The sequence below is a fragment of the Callospermophilus lateralis genome, chromosome 7 (assembly GCF_048772815.1).
Source record: "Callospermophilus lateralis isolate mCalLat2 chromosome 7, mCalLat2.hap1, whole genome shotgun sequence".
Classification (NCBI taxonomy): Eukaryota; Metazoa; Chordata; class Mammalia; order Rodentia; family Sciuridae; genus Callospermophilus; species Callospermophilus lateralis.
Genome location: NC_135311.1, coordinates 118,370,599 through 118,392,327, shown reverse-complemented (window position 1 = coordinate 118,392,327; position 21,729 = coordinate 118,370,599). Strand labels below are relative to the sequence as shown.

At 36.8% G+C, this 21,729-nt stretch overlaps 1 protein-coding gene across 2 annotated transcripts in view; it reads right to left on the bottom strand.

Moving 5' to 3' along the window:
• Positions 1 to 21,483, bottom strand: part of Psmb2 (proteasome 20S subunit beta 2) — a 31,359-nt gene extending 9,876 nt beyond the window's left edge. The window contains exons 1-3 of one of the 2 annotated variants that reach the window (XM_076862974.2): positions 21,265 to 21,483; positions 15,759 to 15,881; positions 13,020 to 13,090 (exon numbers count right to left, since the gene is read on the bottom strand). In XM_076862974.2, coding sequence (XP_076719089.1) covers positions 13,020 to 13,090; positions 15,759 to 15,881; positions 21,265 to 21,355 — 285 coding nt within the window. In that variant the 5' untranslated portion in view covers positions 21,356 to 21,483. Of the gene's footprint in view, positions 1 to 13,019; positions 13,091 to 15,758; positions 15,882 to 21,264 lie in introns of those variants that run through there. The other variant, XM_076862977.1, reaches the window with a different exon arrangement.
• Between the last annotated feature and the right edge of the window lie 246 nt (positions 21,484 to 21,729).

Below are 21,729 nucleotides of genomic sequence, written 5' to 3'. Positions count from 1 at the left end.
CTGAAACGAAATTCACTATTTCAAACACTTTTAAAAATTCAGCAACTTCTAATTATCATGACCTAAATACCTTTCTAGCTCTAAAAGATTATGGTTATTTGGTTGGGAAAGACGATGGGAAGAATCATTCATAGCCTGATTTTAATCCACTGGAGTACTTTTTTTTTTTTTTTTTTTTGTACTGAGGATTGAACCCAGGGGTGTTTTACCATTGAGCTACATCCCCAGTCCTTTTTACTTTTATTTTGAGATGGGGTCTTACCAAGTTGCCCAGGTTGGCCTCAAACTTGCAATCCTCTGGCCTCAGTCCCCTAAACAGTTAGGTTTACAGGCCTGTGCTACCACACTCAAGTTTATACATTATTTTTTTTTAAAGGAAACCCATGTGTAGATTCAAGCTCTTTTAGCATTATGTATAAAAAAGTACAGTTTATAAAAGGTTTCAACCAAACCCTATAAGAGTTTTCTGGGACTATAAGACAGAATAATTACAAAATGGGCAAAAGCTCCAACCAATTTCACTTCTGCATTTGGAATGTGAATAAACTCCATAATTGTTTATTTAGCATTTACTTTTATGAGAAACATAGTATTTATTATGCCAGGTGATAAAAATGGAAGCCTAAATCTGGAAGAAGCTCCCAAGGAAGATGTGGGTACCAGACAAAGGAAATAGCATGTATAAAAGTAAAGAAAAGGAAGAGCATGGAATGTTGTGTACTGGTGAATATGGGACATATATACTTGGAGGATTAGGTGAATTCTGCAGGAAGCAGAGTTATTTACCTAATGGACTAAAGACAATGAACTTCAATATGTAAACAACAAAGTCAGTGGAAATTTATCACTCCCATGCCCCTGCCAAAACAAAATTTATCACTCCCATCCCCCTGCTTTTTTTCATGTCAGGACATAGGTTAACTGGTGCCAAGAAACCCTGATGAATCCTGATGTCTCGAACAGATACTCCATTGGTTTCAGTATGTCTTCCACTCCTTTTTTTTTTTTCCCCTCTCTGTACTGAAGATTGAACTGAGGGGTGCTCTACCACAGAGCTGTATCCCCAACCCTTTTTATTTTTGTGAGAGTCTAAGTTGCCCAGGCTGGCTTCAAACTTTCAGTCTTCCTGTCTCAGTCTCCCAACAGCTGGGATTACAGGCATGTATCACAGCACCCAACTCCTCTTCTCCTAAAATAGAGGATTTTTTAGATAGAAAAGTAATATAAAGGATTCCACTTTAGAACTGTAACTGCATGGAAGACTGACTGGGATGAGAAAAACAGAAAGGGAGAACAGAGGATACTTTAATAGTATAGATGGAAGATGAAGACCAAAGGCAGAAGCAGAAAGGAATGAGGGGGAGACATGGCATATATATATATATATATATATATATATATATATATATATATATATATATATATATATATATATATCTTATATATTTCTAAATATACATTTAGAAAGTGAACTAACTAATAGGACTGAATAATTAGTGGAACAGAAAAGGTAAGGAAGAAAGAGAAGAAGACTCTCAAGGGGAAAAATGGTCATGCAAATGCTAAAAGCTCAGCTTAAACTCAATAGCTTAAATAGAGCCATTCAGAAGCAGCTGGAAAGAGAAAACAGTGTACTGCCAAAGTCAATGAGAACAAATAAAGAGACAGTCAGTTAAGTGGTCTTATTGTCATGAACATATATGCTCTCACACTCATGTTTGTAAGACAGCAAAGGAAACAATTCCAACAGGATAAAATGAGAGACGTATTCCTCTAGGTTGCCATGACAGCACAAAGAATTTGAGGAAAAAAAAAAATTATATATATATATATATATAGAGAGAGAGAGAGAGAAAGTGTGGTTGGGTAAGTTCAGAGAAAAGTTTCCCTGATAAATGCTGAACTAGCAATTAAAAGCCATGTGAGGACATAGGTATAGAGAAGAACACTGGCAAAGGAGCAGATACAAGAAAGAACTTGAGGTAGGTCAGTGTCCTGCTTCTACAGGTACCACTGGAGCAAAGAAAAAGTAGAGATTTGGAACTTGAAAGCTGTTTCCTCTTAATCTTGTGAATGGAAAAAAAAAAGTATAAATTTAAACTGATCAGAATCAGAATATTATACTGAGCTTCACAGAGAAATCACATTGATTGCCTGACTTTCCTTGTTCTCTCCTTATTTCAGACACACTTTTATCTTTTGTATCACTAAAACAACAAACCAACTCATGTTTATAAATTCTCATACTAGACTGAGAAATAAGGAAGCAAGAATGCTTTAAACAAAACAAACCTTAGACTTCCAGAAGCCCAAAATGAAATAAAAGAAACATTGCTCTGAAAACGAGATAGACCAACCAAGTTTTTCCTGTTTCTTTTCTTTCTATAGTATTGGGGATTAAACTCAGGGGGGTTCTACCACTGAGCTACAATCCCAGCCCTTTGTTATTATTATTATTATTTTGGTACTGGAGAATTGAACTTGGGGCACTAGACTACTGAGCCACATCCCCAGCCCTGTTTTGTATTTTATTTAGAGACAGGGTCTCACTGAGTTGCTTAGCACCTTGCTTTTGCTGAGGCTGGCAGCCTCCTGAGCTGCTGGAATTACACACGTGTGCTATCACACACCGGGCTCTAGCCCTTTATTTTTTATTCTTAAAACTGGGTCTCAATAAATTGCCCAGGCTGGCCTTGAACTTGTAATCCCGAGTAGCTAGGATTACCGGAATGTGCCACTCCTGTTTCTTTTCTATCTTAAATCATTCTCTGAAAGTGTATTTGGTATACCTTAGATACTTGGAGCCTCCAGTGCCCCCATCTGTAATGTGGGGGATAACACTGCTTATCTGACAAGAGTTGTGAAGAATTAAAGTGCTTAATTATATTAAAGTTTCTGGAAGATAGCCTGGTAAGCAGTAGGTGCCCAATAAATCTTTAGATTTAATTTGTGCCATGTGACAGCACAAAGAACTTTAGAAGAAAAAAACATAATATTGTATATATTTCAATCTTTAACAAACCTCATTTTAAAGTTCCCCCTCAATAATTCCAAATTTTCTAAAAACCTTAGTTTTCTAAAGCCATCACTAACCACAAGTTTGACTGGTTCCCCAAATCAAAGATGAAAGCTTATTGTAATTAGAAGTTTAGAAATTTAATGAGTTGAAATGCAACATGGCACAGATGCCTTATTATACCAACTAGTTAACACAGTATTTGTTTTCTACATTAATTTTACTTGCTAATCAAAAATACCGCTTTCACCCCCAAATAACATCAAAATAAAATTGCTGATTGTGCAATGGCAAAACCAACACCATGTTTGCAACAAGGCCACTTGAAATCCGCCCCTCACCCTGACCTCCCCCTCCATGAGCTGGCAGTTCCCAGGGAAAATTTAAAAACCCATATATCTTTAACTTAGTTCTTTAAATGCTGAACATCAGGATGACATATAATTGTACATGTTTTCAGATGTCTATAACATCTATAAAAAGTATCAAGGGATTCTTGGGGAAAAGATCACTTAAGAGCTCTTCCTTACTGTGTTATCCAATGATATAACCAAATCTCATCTGCTTACACTAATTTTTTCTTAGCCAACAATCTTCTAGAGAGGCCTACTGCTTTCAGGATAAAGCTTTTTCAGTCTTCATAATGTGGACTACCTCTCTAGTTTCAATTTCTTAACAAGTTCCCCAAAACTCTATCTAACAAACTCAAATATGGGATTTTACATACACAGTATATTCCATAATTTTGTTTTTTTAAAAAGTGGAGTTTTAAACAGTAGAGTTTATAAACAATGCCCCTTTAGTTAAATGAGGAGTAGGAAGCTCAGAGAACTATTTGCCCCTGCCCTGAACATCGTTAACAAACACTATGCCTAATCTAACACATTCTCACTCACCATGGGTCTATGTTTCTAGCTTTCCCCTTTGTTTCATATTTCTCTTAGATTAAGCTCTGTGTCCCCACAGCACCCTGCATATATGGGTATCCTAGCACTTGTCACTCTAAGTGCAACCAACTGTTTTCTTCTCCATTTCCCAATCCGAAGGCACACTCTGAGCTTTGCACCTCTTTCCTCAGCCTCAAGGACAATGCAGGCTGGAGGTTTACTCTGAGCGAATAACTATTAGCAGTTATACAATATCTTGGCTATAAGAAGTCACAACTATTCAGAGGCATCAGAAAGGGAAGCAAGGAATGGTTAAAATACTTCAGTTTACAAATATTCAGAGATTATTATTTCCTTTCCCTTCCTTTTTTCTTTCCAATCTGGCTAATTCTATTTGCTTTCTTGTCCACACTCAAATGTAAGAGTAAATCTATACTTTTTTTCGTTTTTAACTTAAAAATTATGTTTTCTTACCCTATTAGCCTTTGTTTTATTTACTTAAGCCTTTTAATAACACATATAAAAGTACATAAAATACACATGTATTGCTTAATGAATATAATAAACACACATGTAACTACTTCCTAGGTCAAGAAACAGAAGTTCTTGATTGCCCTTTATTTTAGATGTTATTTTGGGGGGAGAGTATAAAGAAAACCTCATGGTAATCAGTTCCTAAATTCATCTCTGCTTGACCCTAGGCCAGAGCAGGTTGAAAAAAGGCATAAAGATACCAAGGTACATGTGTGTTCTTATCTGTGAGCATGTGTGAGGACATGCTTACACCTATGCCTACCCAGACCAAGGTACTGATTTAATGTAATCTTAGAAGGTGGGCTACAAAATGTTTTGGTTTAGTTTGTTTGCAATACTGGGGATTGAACCCAAGGGTACTCTACCACTAAGCTATCTCCCCAGACCGTTTTTTTAATACCAGGGATTGAACTTGGGGGCACTCAACCATTGAGCCACATCCCCAGCCCTATGTTTAGCAAGTCACTTTACTGAGGCTGGCTTTGAACCCACAATCTCCTGCCTCAGCCTCTGGAGCCGCTGGGATTATAGGTATTTGCAACCATGCCAGTTTCTCAGCCCTTTTTATTATTTGAGACAGGATTTCACTGGTTGCCAAGGCTGGCCTCAAACTTGTGATCCACCTGCCTCTGCCTCCTAAGTAGCTGGGATTATAGGCATGTGCCACCACATCCAACCTAAATCTTTATTTCTAATGGTAAACTCTATACAAATAAATGTTCTTACTAGCAGACATAATACTCTGCTGCTCTAGGCTTAAACCAAACCTTAACAGAAAACTACATAATGTTTAAGACACAAATTTCAGTACAATATAAATCTACATCAATTACCTATATGGTCCCCCACCCCCCAATTGTGGATAGGAAAGATGTTTTAAGTGAAAAGTTGGCATTATAAGATTGCACAATTCCAGCCATCCAATAGACTTATTCCATTCAACCAGAATAGGGGTTCTCTCTGCTCACAGCAGGCATCCAACAGGGTAGCACATATATGCTCTCTGAGTGAGAAACCAACACCTTCTCACATACAACCCCCTGGAGAGATGGGGAAGGGGAGGGGGAGGACTTTACACCTGCAGATTCCTAACTCTATCAGCACTAGGGCTGGGAAAAACAGCACATTTTTTTTTTTTTTTAAAGGTGGGGGGAAAGGTTTCCTAATAAAGCCAGTAGCTTCAGAGAAGAATCTTCTCATGACATTCTTAGGAGACTGGTAAGTATAATGACTCAACAGCCATTCTTTGTCTTCCTAATAGACTTACTCAATCCTTAATGACTGCATAAGCAAACTACTTAAAAGGGCAGCTGTCAGAATTTTTATTTCTCTTGGTAGAAAAACACTTTAAGTACAAAAGTGTCATCTTATTAATTAAGGAGCCTCAACTTCAAGGCACATCTGTCCCTGGGCCTCTGGATAATCAAAATGACCACTAAAAATAGAACAACAGTATCTCCAATGGGGCAGACACGAGCCACCCCTAAGAGACCTCTGTGAAATGTGACCTGGGATACACATGTTTTTGCAATACCACTGAATATTCATCTGAATGTAATTATGTGTTTCCAGCTTTTACTTTGTGTTCTACTGAGGCTAGGAGGCAAAAGTTATAAACAGACATAACTCTGGGCCCATAGATAAAACCTATACTTAGCTGAAAAGTTGATTGAGATCAGAGGGAAAAAACTGCTCTCCGGGTCTAAAAGGGCTCTGCTGGCACCAAAATGTCCAGGCAATTCATGATCTTGATCCCCCCCCACAACTTCCCTATTACTATAAGTAAGCTAGCACTGTCTGTCAAGATGCCCAGGCTATGTGGCAGCAGTGTCAAAGGCTGCCATTTGCTCCAAGGCACTGCCATCTGCGGCAGCACAACATTTTTGTCTCCGGAAAATAAACACATCTGCCTTTGCCAGTGTCCTCCCACTGTGCCGCCCATCTGGAGCAGGTGAGCTAGAAGGCAAGCCTGGGCATGGGAAAATGGGGGCAAGTAAGAGAGATGAGGCCTCAAGGGAGATGGCACATGGAGGAAGAAGGCAGTGCTGCGTCATGTCACATCCTGCTAACCACATTTGCCAAAAAGCATGTGAAATTACCCTTGTTAGTGATATTTTAATCACATGTAACAAATGGTTGGTAGTGTTTAGGGTATAAGACCTGCAATGTCAAGATTCCACCTGAGCCATCTGTTCACAAGGTCACATGACCTGACTGATATCAATAAACAGATGATGTCTTTGTGTCAGTCACTTAAGGCATGAAGAGAGTAACTCCATTGCAAAAGCAACAGGATTCTTCTAGGATAGGAGCCCACTATACATGCCGACTATTTTTTTTATTATTATTAGTTGTTCAAAACATTACAAAGCTCTTGACATATCATGTTTCATACATTTGATTCAAGTGGATTATGAGCTCCCATTTTTACTCCGTATACAGATTGCAGAATCACATCGGTTACACATCCACGTTTTTACCATGCCTACTATCAACCGGACCAAATATACTCAAATTCAGAGCAGACTGCTAGGACAAGTCATGGTTACTTCTAGAAATGATGAATACCTGAAGTTCTTTCTAAAATTCCTCTCTCTTTCACTGAAAAAGTAAACTATGGTCTTGACTTTGGGTCTTTATTTATTTTCTTAATGCCAGGGATTGAACCTACGGCCTTAAGCACACTAAGCACATGCTCTACCACTGAGCTATAGCCTCCTCTGACATCACACTTTTAAATCATGCTATTTGGGGACTAAAATAAACCATAAATATCATCCATTCAATTGTTCTCTTTCTCCCAAGGTTTTCAACTCACTCACAGCAGGGCTAGTGCTAAACCTCTCGGAGCAGAGCTCTTTCCATTATATTATTAGTTTTTACATGCAATTTCTATATGTAAAAGAGATCAAAGCAGAGTTGATCTATATGAAACAAAGCTAAAGTTTGGTCTTTCTTGGTGTGGAATAAGGTCTTAAAACCACTTAACCAGGCTAGATATCTTTCCAATTCATTATTTCTATTGTTTCTTTGCTAAGCATTCACAAGTGCAGCCCTATGAAAATATAAGGTATCAAAGGCTCAGGAAGCATTTCAGAAAAAGTTCTACAAGAACAATTTGGCCAATGAGTGGCAGTAGTAAAGCCCTGAAGATTACACACCATGGATCTACCTAAGACTTGTCACAAAACTCTACATTCCCCGTGGACAATAGATTTGACTGGTTCGTACCTCAGTCTCCACATCTGTAAAATAGAGATGGTGAATGCTAATAGATAATTTTAGGGCATCCTAGTAAGGGAGTGAGGACTGGACCTATGGTAGAAGCACAAGGCAGAATAATCAATATTTACTAGAACTGTATACCAAATATGCCACAAAATTCATTGTAAGAAAGAAATAGCAGGGGCTGGGGATGTGGCTCAAGCGGTAGCACGCTCGCCTGGCATGCGTGCAGCCCCGGGTTCAATCCTCAGTACCACATACAAACAAAAGATGTTGTGTCCACCGATAACTAAAAAATAAATAATAAAATTCTCTCTCTCTCTCTATTTAAAAAAAAAAAAAAAAAAAAAAAGAAAGAAAGAAATAGCCCCATTACTTATCATCCTTCCTAGCTGATTAACCAAACATAAGGAGAAGTTAAGCAAGGAGAATTTAAGAAAGCAAGCCTTGCTCTTTTCTAGGATGGTATCGTTCATTCATACAAAATATATTTTATTGAACCACTCACTGGTTTTCAATTCTTGTAACTGGGTACTTTAAAAATTTTTTTTGACACAATTGATCACTCACTTCTTAATAAATGAGGAAAGTGAAGCTCAGCAAACAAAAGTAATTTATTCAAGATTATAAAAACTAGTAAGTACAAAGAAGGGGTTAGATTTTTGATATGTCTAATTCCAAATCCTATGCTTAAGGAAGCTCCACAAACCTATAGCCAAAGAGTCAACCAGAAATAGATCAACTCAAATGGACACATGCATTTAAATTAAAAACTACACTGAATGCTTTTGAACTTTTCCTCACCTGTATTCATTAAAAATACTTGTGGAAATGCATGATAGTATCTCAGCAATATATGCAGACCTAACTGGATGTCATTTATTCAGTAAATACTTATTGAATACCTACAATGGAAACACATTCATACCTTATCTACATAATTCTATAAGAGGATCTTGACATTTAATAGAAATGAAAGCTTCAGGATTTCCTAAATGCACAAACATACTCAGACATTAATAATTAAAAAAAAAGAAAACAGAGAGGGCTGGGGTTGTGGCTCAGTGGTAGAGTGCTTACCTAGCATATGTGATGCCCTAGGTTTGATTCTCAGCACCACATACAAATAAATAAAAAAATTCATCAACAACTAATAAAAATGGCAAAAAAAAGAGAAAGAAACAACAACAACAAAAAAGAAACCAGAATGAAAGTATATGATATCTGAAGTTAGAATCTTAACTCAATTTACAGTCCTTACAAACACAGACACACACACCCCATTTGGACACATAAAGTTGGACAAATCAGGAGAAATACTTAACCTCACTGTAAACCAGCCTTGGTATCTTTTTAGTAAAATGGGTATGACACACATCTCAGAGTATGATAATAAAAATACTTATAAATTATAGTTAATTTAAAGAGCCCTATATGGCTAGTGGTTACCATATTAGACTGTATAGATCTAGAACAAATCCTAGCACATAATATTTAATCCTCAACTTTACTAGCAGATCAACTTAACTAAAATAGCATAACAAAGAATCCCCTACAGGAAGCTAACTTGTACCAATTACAATGAAATAGCAATAGCAGCATGAAAACAAAAATCATTTATTAATCAATTTTATGTGCTATACATTATGTAAAAAGCTTTACATGACTACCTCATTTTAATCTGTATAATAAATAATTATATGGAGTACTACTATCTTGTGAATATGGAAATCAGGCTTAGAATTTGTCCAAAGACCTATAGTTAGCAAGTCAGTAAGCAAATATTCAACCCTGGCAGCCTAATTCCAGAGATTGTGCTCTTAACCACAATGCTAAATTGTCTTCCACTTTACAGAACCAGTTTACCTAAGATTCATTACATAATCTAGTAAATGTCCTCCCCATCAAACATCACTCTCACATACACACTCATATATGCACACAGTGATTAGACCTCAAATAATTTAAACTGTAGACACATAGTTATGCATGATAACTGGCTAACTCAAAATAAGCCTCATTCACCAACCGATATGACCATGTAAATGTACTAAACTTAGTGACTTTTTACTTATTTGGAAGACTGACAAAACTATCACCTCTCTCCTAGAATAAAATGACTACGGTATAAATTCATATTTAAAAACTAAAAATCTATTTTGATAAAACAATAGGGGAGCAAGGATTGGACCTATGGTAGAAGCACAAGGCAGAAGTTATCAATATTTACTAGAACTCCACAACAGTTTATAAGGGATATTTATTTGTTAAGACATCAAACATGTCTGCTAGGAGAAGATTAATAGGATTCACTGCATTTGCATGAAGCATACAGTCACTCTTATCTCAATTCTAAAAGGAGCTTAATTCACTTAATGTCTGCAGCATTTAATGACAAAGTGTTTATTGTGCCCAAAGCTGGAATTCTTATTTCAGTTCTGACTGATAAGTTGGAGGAACATTTCAACAGGGAGCCACAGCATACTCCTTGCTGAATACCAAGGGAAATTCTGGGTGGCAGGAAAACTAATATCTAACCAATTTCCCTCTCTCAAGAAGGAATAAACAAGAAATGACCACTGACTTTTTACCACATCAAAACAATGTATGGGGGCTGGGGTTGTGGCTCAGCAGTAGAGCGCTTGCCTAGCATATGCAAGGCCCTGGTTTGATACTCAGCACCACATAAAAATAAATAAATAAATAAAAGGTATTGTGTCCAACTACAACTAAAAAATAAATGTTTAAAAAATGCATGTAAACTTGTTTCTTCCTCTCAATCCATCATGTCTCTAGCTTCTCTTCAAACTTCATTATCATTTAGATTGCAAGCCCTTGGTCAAAACTAGCACTGGGGGTGCAGGGATTGTGGCTCAGCGGTAGGGTGCTTGCCTAGCACGTGTGTGCGAGGCCCTGGGTTTGATCCTTAGCACCACATAAAAATAAATAAATAAAATAAAGAGATTGTGTTCAACTATAAAAAAACAAACAAACAAACAAAAACCTAGCACTGGGAGAGATTCTATGTACTGAAAAGTTCTTCAGTATTATTAGGCGCTGGAGAATAAACTGCTTGAAACATGTGGAGTAAGTAACTTTATAAAAAACATAACATGCGTATTGTTTGGATTCTACATAACTCAGTTTACATGATCGTGTATAAAAACCAAAACCATGAACAGCACTAGTGTTCTAGAAACTACTAAGAAACAAAAAAGGCAATCTTAAGGCAAGAGTCAAATAATTTAGTTATTAGTCATTAATGTAAATGTAGTTCAGTCTGACCTGCTGTGTGACCTGAACCAGTCCCTTTGCCACTTTATGCTTTTCACTTCATATCAGCAATAGAGAATTAACTACTATCTGTCTCAGAAGAATTGCTGATTAAATTATTAAGCAAAATGCTGTGGGCAAAAGTCATATGAATATTAAATATTTTGATTTACAAGCATTCATCTTCCTAGCACTCCTGTGGGGTTGGGAAGTTATCTTGATATCATAGATGAGTAAACAGACGGGGGGCGGGGGGGGGGGGGTCATATGATAAGCCTCTATTTACTTATTCCCTGTGGGAAGGGAACAACACACATCTTTAGTAATAATATGAACTTTCTTGGCACATCCTACACAACCTTTTAATGCATTTAATCCTTAATGTTGCATCTTTTTAACACGATGTCAACAGAACTGATAAAGCTCTAAGAAAGAACAAGGCTAAAATAAGTGAGGGAACAATTCCCTATGCTTTTGGGAAAAACAATCATAAAAAGACACAGATAAATAATCTTAAAATGAAAAAATGCACTATTTACCTCCATTGCCATTTAAGAAATTAAGAAAAATGATTTGCTACAGAAACACTTTCAAAGAAATTTTGGCAATTTTTTAGAAAATTAAACATACTCAAAGTATGAACTAGCAATCACACTTTTTGGTGTAAATTTATCCAAAGGCATTGAAAATTTACATCCAAGCAAAACCTAAACATGGATGTTCACAATAGCGTTAATCGTAATTGCCAAAACTTGGAAGCAACCAAGATGTCCTTCAGCAGTGAGTGGATAAATAAACTGTATTACATCTAGACAATGGAATATTATTAAGTGCTAAAAAGAAATGAGCTATTAAGGGCTGGGGTTTTGGCTCAGAAGCAGAGCACTTGCCTAGCATGTGCGAGGCCCTGGGTTCGATCCTCGGCAACACATAAAATAAATAAATAAAATAAAGATATTTTTAAAAATGAGTAATTGAGCCATAAAAAGAGGAACTTTAACTGCACATTACTAAGTGAAATAAGCCTATCTGAAAGGTTACTTAAGGTGTGATTTCAACTACATGACATTCAGGAAAAGGCACAACTACAGAAAGACTAAAAAGATCAGTGGTTCTCAGAGGTTGGGTGGGTAGAGAGGGATGAACAGGTAGAGCATGGAGGATTCTCAGGGCATTGAAAACAATGCTGGGTTGTGGCTCAGCAGTAGAGCACTTGGCTAGCACATTCGAGGCCCTGGGTTCGATTCTCAGCACCACATAAAAATAAATAAAAGTATTGTATCCAACTACAATTTAAAAAAAAAGAAAATAGAAAACACTCGGTATGAAACTATAATGATGGGTACAGGTCATTACACATTTGTCCAAACCCACAGAATGTACAACACCAAGAGTGAAGCCTAATCTAAACTATGATTCTTGGGTGTCAATATAGGTTCATAAACTATAACAAATGTACCACTCTGATAAATGCTGACAATGCTGGATGCTATAAATATGTGTATGAGTGGAGTTTATATGGGAAATCTTAGTATTTTTTCTCTTAATTTTGTTGTGACCCTACAACTGTTCAAAAAATAAATAAAACAAAATCTTTAGGAAGGAAAAAAGTTGTCCTTCATGTTAAAACAGACTGTTATATTAATGTGCTCCAACCAAATTCTTTGTGAATGTACATTTGCCTTCTAGGCATTAATTAGCAACTGCAAAAAAGAAAAAAAAAAAAAAGAAAAGAATCCAAAGGGCCAAAACATGAGTGACTAGCAGTGGAAAGGTTCAGGAGGGCTGAAAAGGGCAAAAAGACTGCTCATGTCTAATAGGACTATAAGAAAAGTACAGGCGGCTGGCACAGTAGCACATGCCTGTAATCTCAGTGACCTGGAAAGCTGAGGCAGGAAGATCACAAGTTTGAGGCCAGACTCAGCAACTTAGTAAGACCCTGCCTCAAAATAAAAAGGGCTAAGAATGTAGCTCAGTGGTAAAGTGCCCCTGAGTTCAACTCCCAGTATCTAAAAGAAAAAAAGACAAAGGAAGTACAGATGATTTTTCTGCTCTCATCTAAGGCTGACAGCTATATTGCTTACCCGACTCCGAAGACAGTCAGCCAGGTTTCGGCGTGTGAAATTAGCTGCTGCTGTCGGAGACAACTCATATCCTGGTACAGAGATAAAGATTCATACTTAAAGTGAAGCAAAGAATAACAGTTGCCTATTCTTAAAGTCCACTATCTTTTTTTTATATATTTAGAGTATATAATGTACACAGACTGGGGTTCAGGCACAATCCTATTTCTAGTCCCTATTTTCATGTAACAGCTATGAAATAGTTGGTTAGTACTGACAGCTATTTCCTGGTCCCAAATAGGATCAGAGTTGACTGTTCAAACTGATCAAATTCATAGTCTGGCTTAAGATATTAATTCATCAACAGACTGTAGTTTTCTATTCAGAAAGAAAGGGACACAAACACATAGATATTGGAAAAGAAAGAAAAGTGGGTGGGAAGGGAGAGAGAAAAAGGGAAAGAAAGTCAGTCTTGAGATGCTAATTTTCTCAGTAATTTAAAAAAGAATACTGGGAGAAAAGAAGTTGAAAGTTAGGGCAGTCTCAGAGTTATACTTTATGAAAAAAGATACCATTGTTATTATTTGCAATATTATCATTATCAAGCCCAAGGGCACTCTACCATTGAACTACATCCCCAGCCATTCTTAAATTTTTTAAAATTTTGAGACAGTCTCACTAAGTTGCCCAGGCTGGCCTCAAGCTAATGATCTTCTTGCCTCAGCCTTCTGAGTGTGCCACCACACCTGGCTTAAAAAATATATAACTTTATTAAGAGTGTAATATGATTTTCAAAAAAGTATAAGTCACAGAAAAAGAATGTTTCCATCATTCTACAATATTTTTAAAAATAGAGTATCTCAAATGTAAAACCTCTTAAAAAAAAAGTTGTAATGCCAACAAGCACACAACCTGAGGAATAATATCAACTGTGCATTTAATAATGCATTCACTTTGGAACTTAACTCCCCAGTAAAATCAGACACGTGCCAAAAGGTACAAGAAAAATACACAAGTCAGTGGCCCTGCATGTAAAATATCAGTTCAGTTCTAGAAAGTCAAGAGTCATATGTTTTCTCATGTGTGGAAGCTAGAGAGAAATAAAGGGAAAAAAAAGGGTAGAGGTGTCTCATAAAAACAGAATGGTATGTGCACACATTATAACAATATAATTTGGTTAATTGTGTTCCCTAGTAATTCCCTTTCTCTCTCCTCCTCCCTGCCCTCCTTCCTCTCCCAGCACAGCCAGTAAAATACTGCTATACTTACTATACTTCAGAACCATTATCAAACTCCTTCACCTTAAACATGCTTAAACCTAAGTACCAACAAGGCACAATCGAACACACCTATAATCCTAGCTATTTAAGAGGCTGAGGTAGGAGAATTGAAAAATAAAGGCCAGCCTTTGCATTTTAATAAAATCTGCCTCAAAATAGGGATGTAACTCAGTACATAAAGGATCCCTGGGTTCAACCCCTAGTAACACAAAAACAAACAAAACATTTAAAAACCTAAGTATTATGTGCTTTTGGTTTCTGAATGGCAGGGACTGAGCTTTGTTCATCTTTGAATTCTGTGCAGTACTAAGCAAAGTACTTAACATGGATGAGACCCTTAAAAATATTTATGGAATTGGATGTATAATGCTAAATATGCTGCCCAAAAAACTATATGAATGAATCTTAGTCATTTTATATTATGTAAAATAAGCTCTTAATTTGAATGTCTTAATTTGAATATAATTACATATGCAAAATGTAATTTTACAGTGTAGAAAATAACAATGTTATTGAACTGTAAAGTGGATAACTGGAAATAAGGTTTTCTCTACCAGAGCACCACTACAAGCTTTCCTGAACTAGAGGACTAGTAGCTAGTGTTGTTAGTGCTTGTTAACTCCAGAGAAAGCTTACAAAATATCTCATACTGTCCTAATTATCTCTGTAGAAAGAAACCTAACAGAAATGTATGGTAGAACCTTTTAAAGTACAGTAAATGCCTTACAATCACACAGAACTTTAAGTTAACAACACATTTCATATGTATTATTCCTTAATATAATATAATGGGATAAGGAAAATAAAGGCCTATAGAAGATAAATGACTTGTCACATGGACAATAGTAAGGCCAAAAATATTGGGGCAGGGGGAGAGAAAATAGTAAAGCCAAGTTTTATTGAGGTCTTTTAGCTCTGAGATTAATATAGACTTCAGCTCAAATCACATTCTTCAAAATATCTGACACTAAAAAAGTTTGATATTAGCTGGATGTGGGAGGCACACACTTATAAACCTAGTGACCGGAGAGGCCAAGGCAGGAGCATAGCAAGTCTAAGGCCAACCTTGGCCTCTTAGCAAGACCCTGTCTTAAAATAAAAAGGGTTGGAGAGGTAGCTCAGTGGTAGAATGTCTATGTGTCTGATGCCCAGTTATCACGCAAAAAAAGTTAAAATGAGGTTATTAGGGTGGGCCTTAATCCAATATGACGGGTGTCCTTTTTATAAGAAGAGAACATTTGGACAATTAACACAGAGGGAATATCATGTGAGGTACAGGGAGAAGATGGCCATCTGTAAGCCAAGAATAAAGACCTCAGTAGATAGAAGAAATCATCACTGTAGACATCTGAATTTTGGACTTCTAGTCTCCAGATCTACGGGAAATTTTTCTGCTGCTTAAGCCAGTCTGTGGTACTTTGTTACAGCAGCCCTAGCAATCTAATACACCAAACAAAGCTACACTCTGAGTCTTACCCACCATTTCGCATCTTATAAAGTTGTACATTTTTCTGAATATATTCTGCAAACTGTACAGTGTCTCCAGCCTCTCCAACACACAGGAGTAAGATTTTTTCACTCATCTTAAACATCTTGTCATGATCTGGTCAAAGAAAAAATTCATATTAGAAATTACCTTAACATAAATTGACAGCTAATATATATGCATCACTATAAACAGGTTTATTAGTTAACCACATTGAATAATTTTATTAATCACTGTCTTTAAAAGATTTCAATAGGAAATTAATAATTTCTCTCTTTCATTCTCCATGTTAAACCACATACAACTTTATTAATGTCCATTTCAGTTGAAAAATACAGATGAAATGTGACAATTTAAAATAAAATTTGGCTGGGCACAGTGGCACACACCTGTAATCCCAGGGGCTCAGGAGGCTGAGGCAGGAGTATCATGAGTTCAAAGCCAGCCTCAGCAATTTAGCAAAGTCTTAAACAACTTTGTTAGACCCTGTCTCAAAATAAAAAGTAAAAAAAAAAAAAAAAAAAAGAACTGGATGTGGCTCAGTGGTTAATCACTAGTAGTACCCTAGTACTAAAAATAGATAAATAAATAATAAAATAAAATCCAAAATGGGATGTTCAGGTGAGGTAGTGCACACCTACAATCCCAGTGACTTGAAAGGCTTGAGGCAGGAGGATTGCAAGTTCAAGGCAAGCCTCAACAACTCAGGGAGGTCCTAAGCAACTTAGTGAGACCTAGTCTTGAAATAAAAACAAATAAATAAAAGTAGCTTAGTGGTAAAGCTCTGCTGAGTTTGATCCCCAGTACATAATAACACTAATAATAACAATAATACAATTTGGAGCTGATACAGTTCAATGGTAGTGCACATACTTCGATTATCTTTAGTCTCACGATCACAAAGCTGGAAAATGTTTCTAACAAATACAAATGTAATTTATTGTACTTTTACAAAAGTATATATGAAAAGAACCAGTGGTACAATTAAAATTAAGGAATCTCCTCAAGAAAAAAGAAAAAAATGAGCTGAGAATATAAATCACTTTAGAAAGTAAAACAACTCCATTTACAAAGCAAAAAAAGAAAACTGGTTGCCAAAGCAAATATTCTAACAGTAAGCTATTTAAAATACCTCACAAAAATCCTAATACTCTAACCTTATCTAGCTGAACCAGACTCCTTCAGATTAGATAGATAAATATTCAGATCACAATTACTGCCTAAGGAAGAAAACTCCATATTCAGTCAGTAGCTTCAGAAAAAGCCTAAATCTTCCTATCTTACCCTCACTTTCACTTTTCAAATAATGCTGAATAATCTTCCCTGGGAGACATGTTTCCTGTATGAAAGCTTTTGAAATATCAAAATCTCTTAATAGGATTTAAAGAATAAATGCCACTATCAAATACTTTACAAGTGTTGGAGAGTTGTAGATACTAGTAATATGGACTTTGAGGGGAAAATCCACATAAAATGTGTCTGTAGATAATATCTGTTTGCCTTAAAAACTTAAACAAACACACTTTTGTTATTCAAGCTACAGAATTAAAACTGCTAGTTTGCAAACTTATTTATAAAACATTCACTTTATGCAAAGAAAAAGGACCAGAAGGGTATGTTCTAAGTTCTTGCCGGTGGAAAGAATTTTTATTTCCTTCTTTCCGATTACCAGTATTTCCTAAATTACTATACTTAATATGCACCACTTTGTAATAAAACATTATTCAATAAGTTTGTACTATTGTTATAAGAAAAAAGCTGTGCTTATTTTTTGGAGGGGGAATGAGTTTATAAAGAATTTATGTCACATTTAGAAGAAAAAGATAAAATTCTAGGCAGCCACTGAATTTTGAAATAAACTTAATACAAGACCAAATCTTTTTTAAACAGTGAGCATGTCCACTAAATAGTGGAGGATGAAACAAAAACACAGGTTAACAGATACTAATGTTCTCTGCTGTATAAGAAACTGCCTATACAGCTCTAGGGGTATGCATGTCCTTGATAAGGAATTTACAAGATCCACATACAGGAAACAAATGAACAATGAAATGAACAACAATGTATAACATTATATAAAGCCAACTGAACTAGATTTCCACTGTGACTCTGAACTTGGGTGAATCATTTGCCTCTCTAAGCTCCAGTTGCTAAATGTGTAAAATGGTAAGAAAAGGAGGTAAGGAAAACTGTATTGAATTCTAAACATATATTATACATGTTTATACTAATATACTCAGTGTTAGGTAATGTAGTTCAAATTATATATGCTATTAGAATTCAGAATCAAGAGTTCTGAGTGGGCTGGAGTACTCTGAGTAACTTAAAAGTAATTCTGGGCTGGGGTCATGGCTCGGTAGTGGTAGAGCACTTGCCTAGCACATGTAATACCCTGGGTTTGATCCTCAGCACTAGATAAAAATAAATAAATAAAATAAAGGTATTGTATCCATCTACAACTAAAAAAATAAATTTAAAAAAAAGTAATTCTATAAAGGCCAAGAGAAAAAAGGCACGAAATGCAGCATGCTGCATAATCAAACCCAGAGTGACACCATTTAACTTTAATAAGCAGTCAATCTTTGGGAAATGTCTTCTCTCCAATATCAAAATATTTAAACTGAGTGGTACATGATGGTACACGCCTGTAATCCCATAACTCAGGAGACTGAGGCAAGAGGATCCAAAGTTAGCAAAATACTATCTCAAAATTAAAAACAAAAAAGTTTCAAAAGATTACTGCTTTTTCAGTATTTTATTCTACACAATTTCTTTATGAAATGGTTAGGGGAAGTTCTCAATAAAATTCTAAAATCTCTATCTTTTTTAAAAATTTAAGACACAGTCTGGCTACATTGCCCAAGCTGGGCTTGAACTTGTGATACTCCTGCCTCAGCCTCCTGAGTGGCTAGACTGTTGCCACCATGCCCAGCCTTTCATAAAATTTTTATAGCAGAAAAGACTAAAGGGAAAAAGAGGGGCCGGGGATGTGGCTCAAGCGGTAGCGCTCTCGCCTAGCATGCGTGTGGCCCGGGTTCGATCCTCAGCACCACATACAGACAAAGATGTTGTGTCCGCCAAATACTAAAAAAATAAATATTAAAATTCTCTCTCTCCCTCTTTCTCACTCTCTCTCACTCTTTCTTTAAAAAAAATAAAAAATAAAGGGAAAAAGAGTTGAGTGCAATTATTTTCTACTATATTTTCAGAACTCAAATTCTCTTTCTCTCAAACCATACTGATTTTTCTTTTCTGTGAATAGACAGAATTCACTCTTAGGATTTACTCTTTAAACTAATTTTAAAAGTAATTTAATACTAACTAGTAATACTTCTTTTCTAATACAAAATCATTTTATAGTATTTGTTCCTTGTTTTATTCTTAATATTTTGTTCCTTTTATGGATTATATCTAATAAGTTGCACCCCCTATAATAACTAGAAGTACTGTGCACATAAGTGTGCTTTAAGTACAATCTACTACTCAAAATGATTTTATATACATTATGGGATTAAACAGAAAACCTGTAAAGGTATCGACCTGGTCATTGCTTTACCTAGGTACTACTTCGTGCTCAAATCACTTTTTTTTTTTTTCACAATATCTTTTTATTTTATTTTTATGTGGTGCTGAGGATTGAACCCAGTGCCTCGAGCATGCCAGACGAGAGCGCTACCACTTGAGCCACAACCCCAGCCCTCAAGCCACTTTTTATATCAAATGCCTCAGTATTCAAAATAATGAGCTAATTTACTCTCAAAACAAATTTACTCCTTTGGAGCTTGGTTTACAAACAGAACTAATTACCAACTAACTACAGAATTTCATAAAGTAATCGCATTTAGGAACAATCCATATCATAGATGTTTAATGAACCAATTAAACATACTTTCTTCCTCAGAAAGGACAGAACTCGGGCTGGAGTTGTGGTTCAGTATCAGAGCACTCACCTAGCACTTGTGGGGCACTGGGTTTGATCCCTAGCGCCGTATAAAAAATAAAAAAATAAAATAAAATAAAGGTATGCTATCCATCTACAACTACAAAAGAAAAAAAAAAAGACAGAATTCAAGCAAAGTCCTTCAGAATTCCTTCCATTTTCCTGGATGGAAGTCACAGTGTGACAACCAAATCGATGCCTTTCTCTTTACAAAAACAGAAGCAGATACCTTTTTGCCGTTGTTCACATCCTTCAGGAAATCCCAAATGAAATATTTTTCCTTAAACCCAAGATGGACTGTCACCTGCCCTCAAAACTTTTCCTAATCTCTACAACCAGAAAGAATCTCTTCTTCTTCATTATCTAACAATTTTTATTCCTCTGCATTACCTGAGAAGTTTGATTGTACTTGTCTTATGACACATCACTTCCTAAATTGTGTCATAATTATCTGTACACATATCTAAATTGTAACTTCTTTGATGACATCTTATTTTCTTTGCATCCCCTCCCCTCATCACTGTAAAGTGCACACAGTACCCCAAAACTACTTGTCAAATGAACATTAAGTCATCTGACCCAAAGTATACTTTTTCAACAGTAGCACATCTATGATGGATAATGAAAACACCCTTGGACTCTGCAGATCAACAACCAAAAGCTTTTTAAAATTTTGTATTGAGTACTTATTATAGAGAGTACGGGATAGTTGTTATGAGTAAAAGGTCTAGATTCAGACTGTACATTGAACTGCCATTTAAAACCATAGGCAAATCTCTTAACCTTTGTACCTCAAATAACATGCAAAGTGAGGATATAATAGTGCCCATCAAAAAAGGATAGATGGATTAAAGTAAATCGCTTAACAGGGCACCAGACATATTATGTGTTTAGCATTATTACTATTAAATATCTGTCAAATGTTAAGCGTTTGCACATAACTCATTAACTCAATTCTCCCAACAAGTTTCGAGCTGGTTATTACTTATCTAACAGATGAGTAAATCTGGGCACTGCAAAATAACTTGTACAGAGCATTAACTCAAATAAGCGACAGGGTACTAGTTTCCAAACGCCAATAACTACTTAACTATAAGGAAAACCTGGAAGCCAGAGAAAACCGAAAAGGAAGATCGATGCTGAGCCACAATAAGATACGGGAGACGAAGGGAAATGCCAAGTCTCTGGTTCCACAGTCTCACTCTGCCCAGGATCCCATCTTAGGCTGCCCGGAAACTAACTTCATTACTAGCCATAACCGAAACTTTAGAAATTCGGGGTTCTAAGGAGCCTAGAGCTGGGCAGGCGCTTCAATTCTTACAAATCTAATTCCCTTAGGTAACTCTCACCTAGTAAGAAGCATTTAGTGAAGCCAAAGGACAGCACTGACTCACGAGCTAATGCCAGGTCCCTTGGCTTGACAGTCTCCTCGGTTCTAAAAAACTGTAGAGTAGCCCAGGTTCCCCCTCCCAGACTTCCCCGGGACTTATCCAACACCCGCATGAACTCCCTCCCGCTCCCCTACCAAGGCCCAAACGGGCCTCCCGTGCTTCCTCTCACCGTCCTTCATCTGGACAATATTGCTAGCGGCCACCCGGTCGGAGGCGACAAGAACATAGTCGGGGCCCTGGATACCAATGAGGTACTCCATGGTGGCGGAGGGCTGGGGGCTGCAGGTTGGACAGGACTTGGGACTTGCCGGTTTCCCAGCCTCACTGGTGAGACAGCACTGCCCAGCAAACCTCCGCGCGACGCAGGCCGCGCGACCGCCCCGGCCACTGGCGCTCTCGGATGACGTAACTATCGCGAGAGGTTGGAAAGGGGCGTGGCGTTGAGAGCATTACACTGCGCCTGCCTCTGGGACTGTCCTTGATTCCACCAATGGTCGCTGGGTTAACACCCTGCTTTTTATCTGCAAATCTGAATTAAAAAAAAATCAGTTTACTGTGTGTAAAGAGCCAAGCACTTGTGGCTGCCCAAAGGTGATAGTTCCTCAGGTTTCTCTTTCTCTTCTTCTTTGCTGGG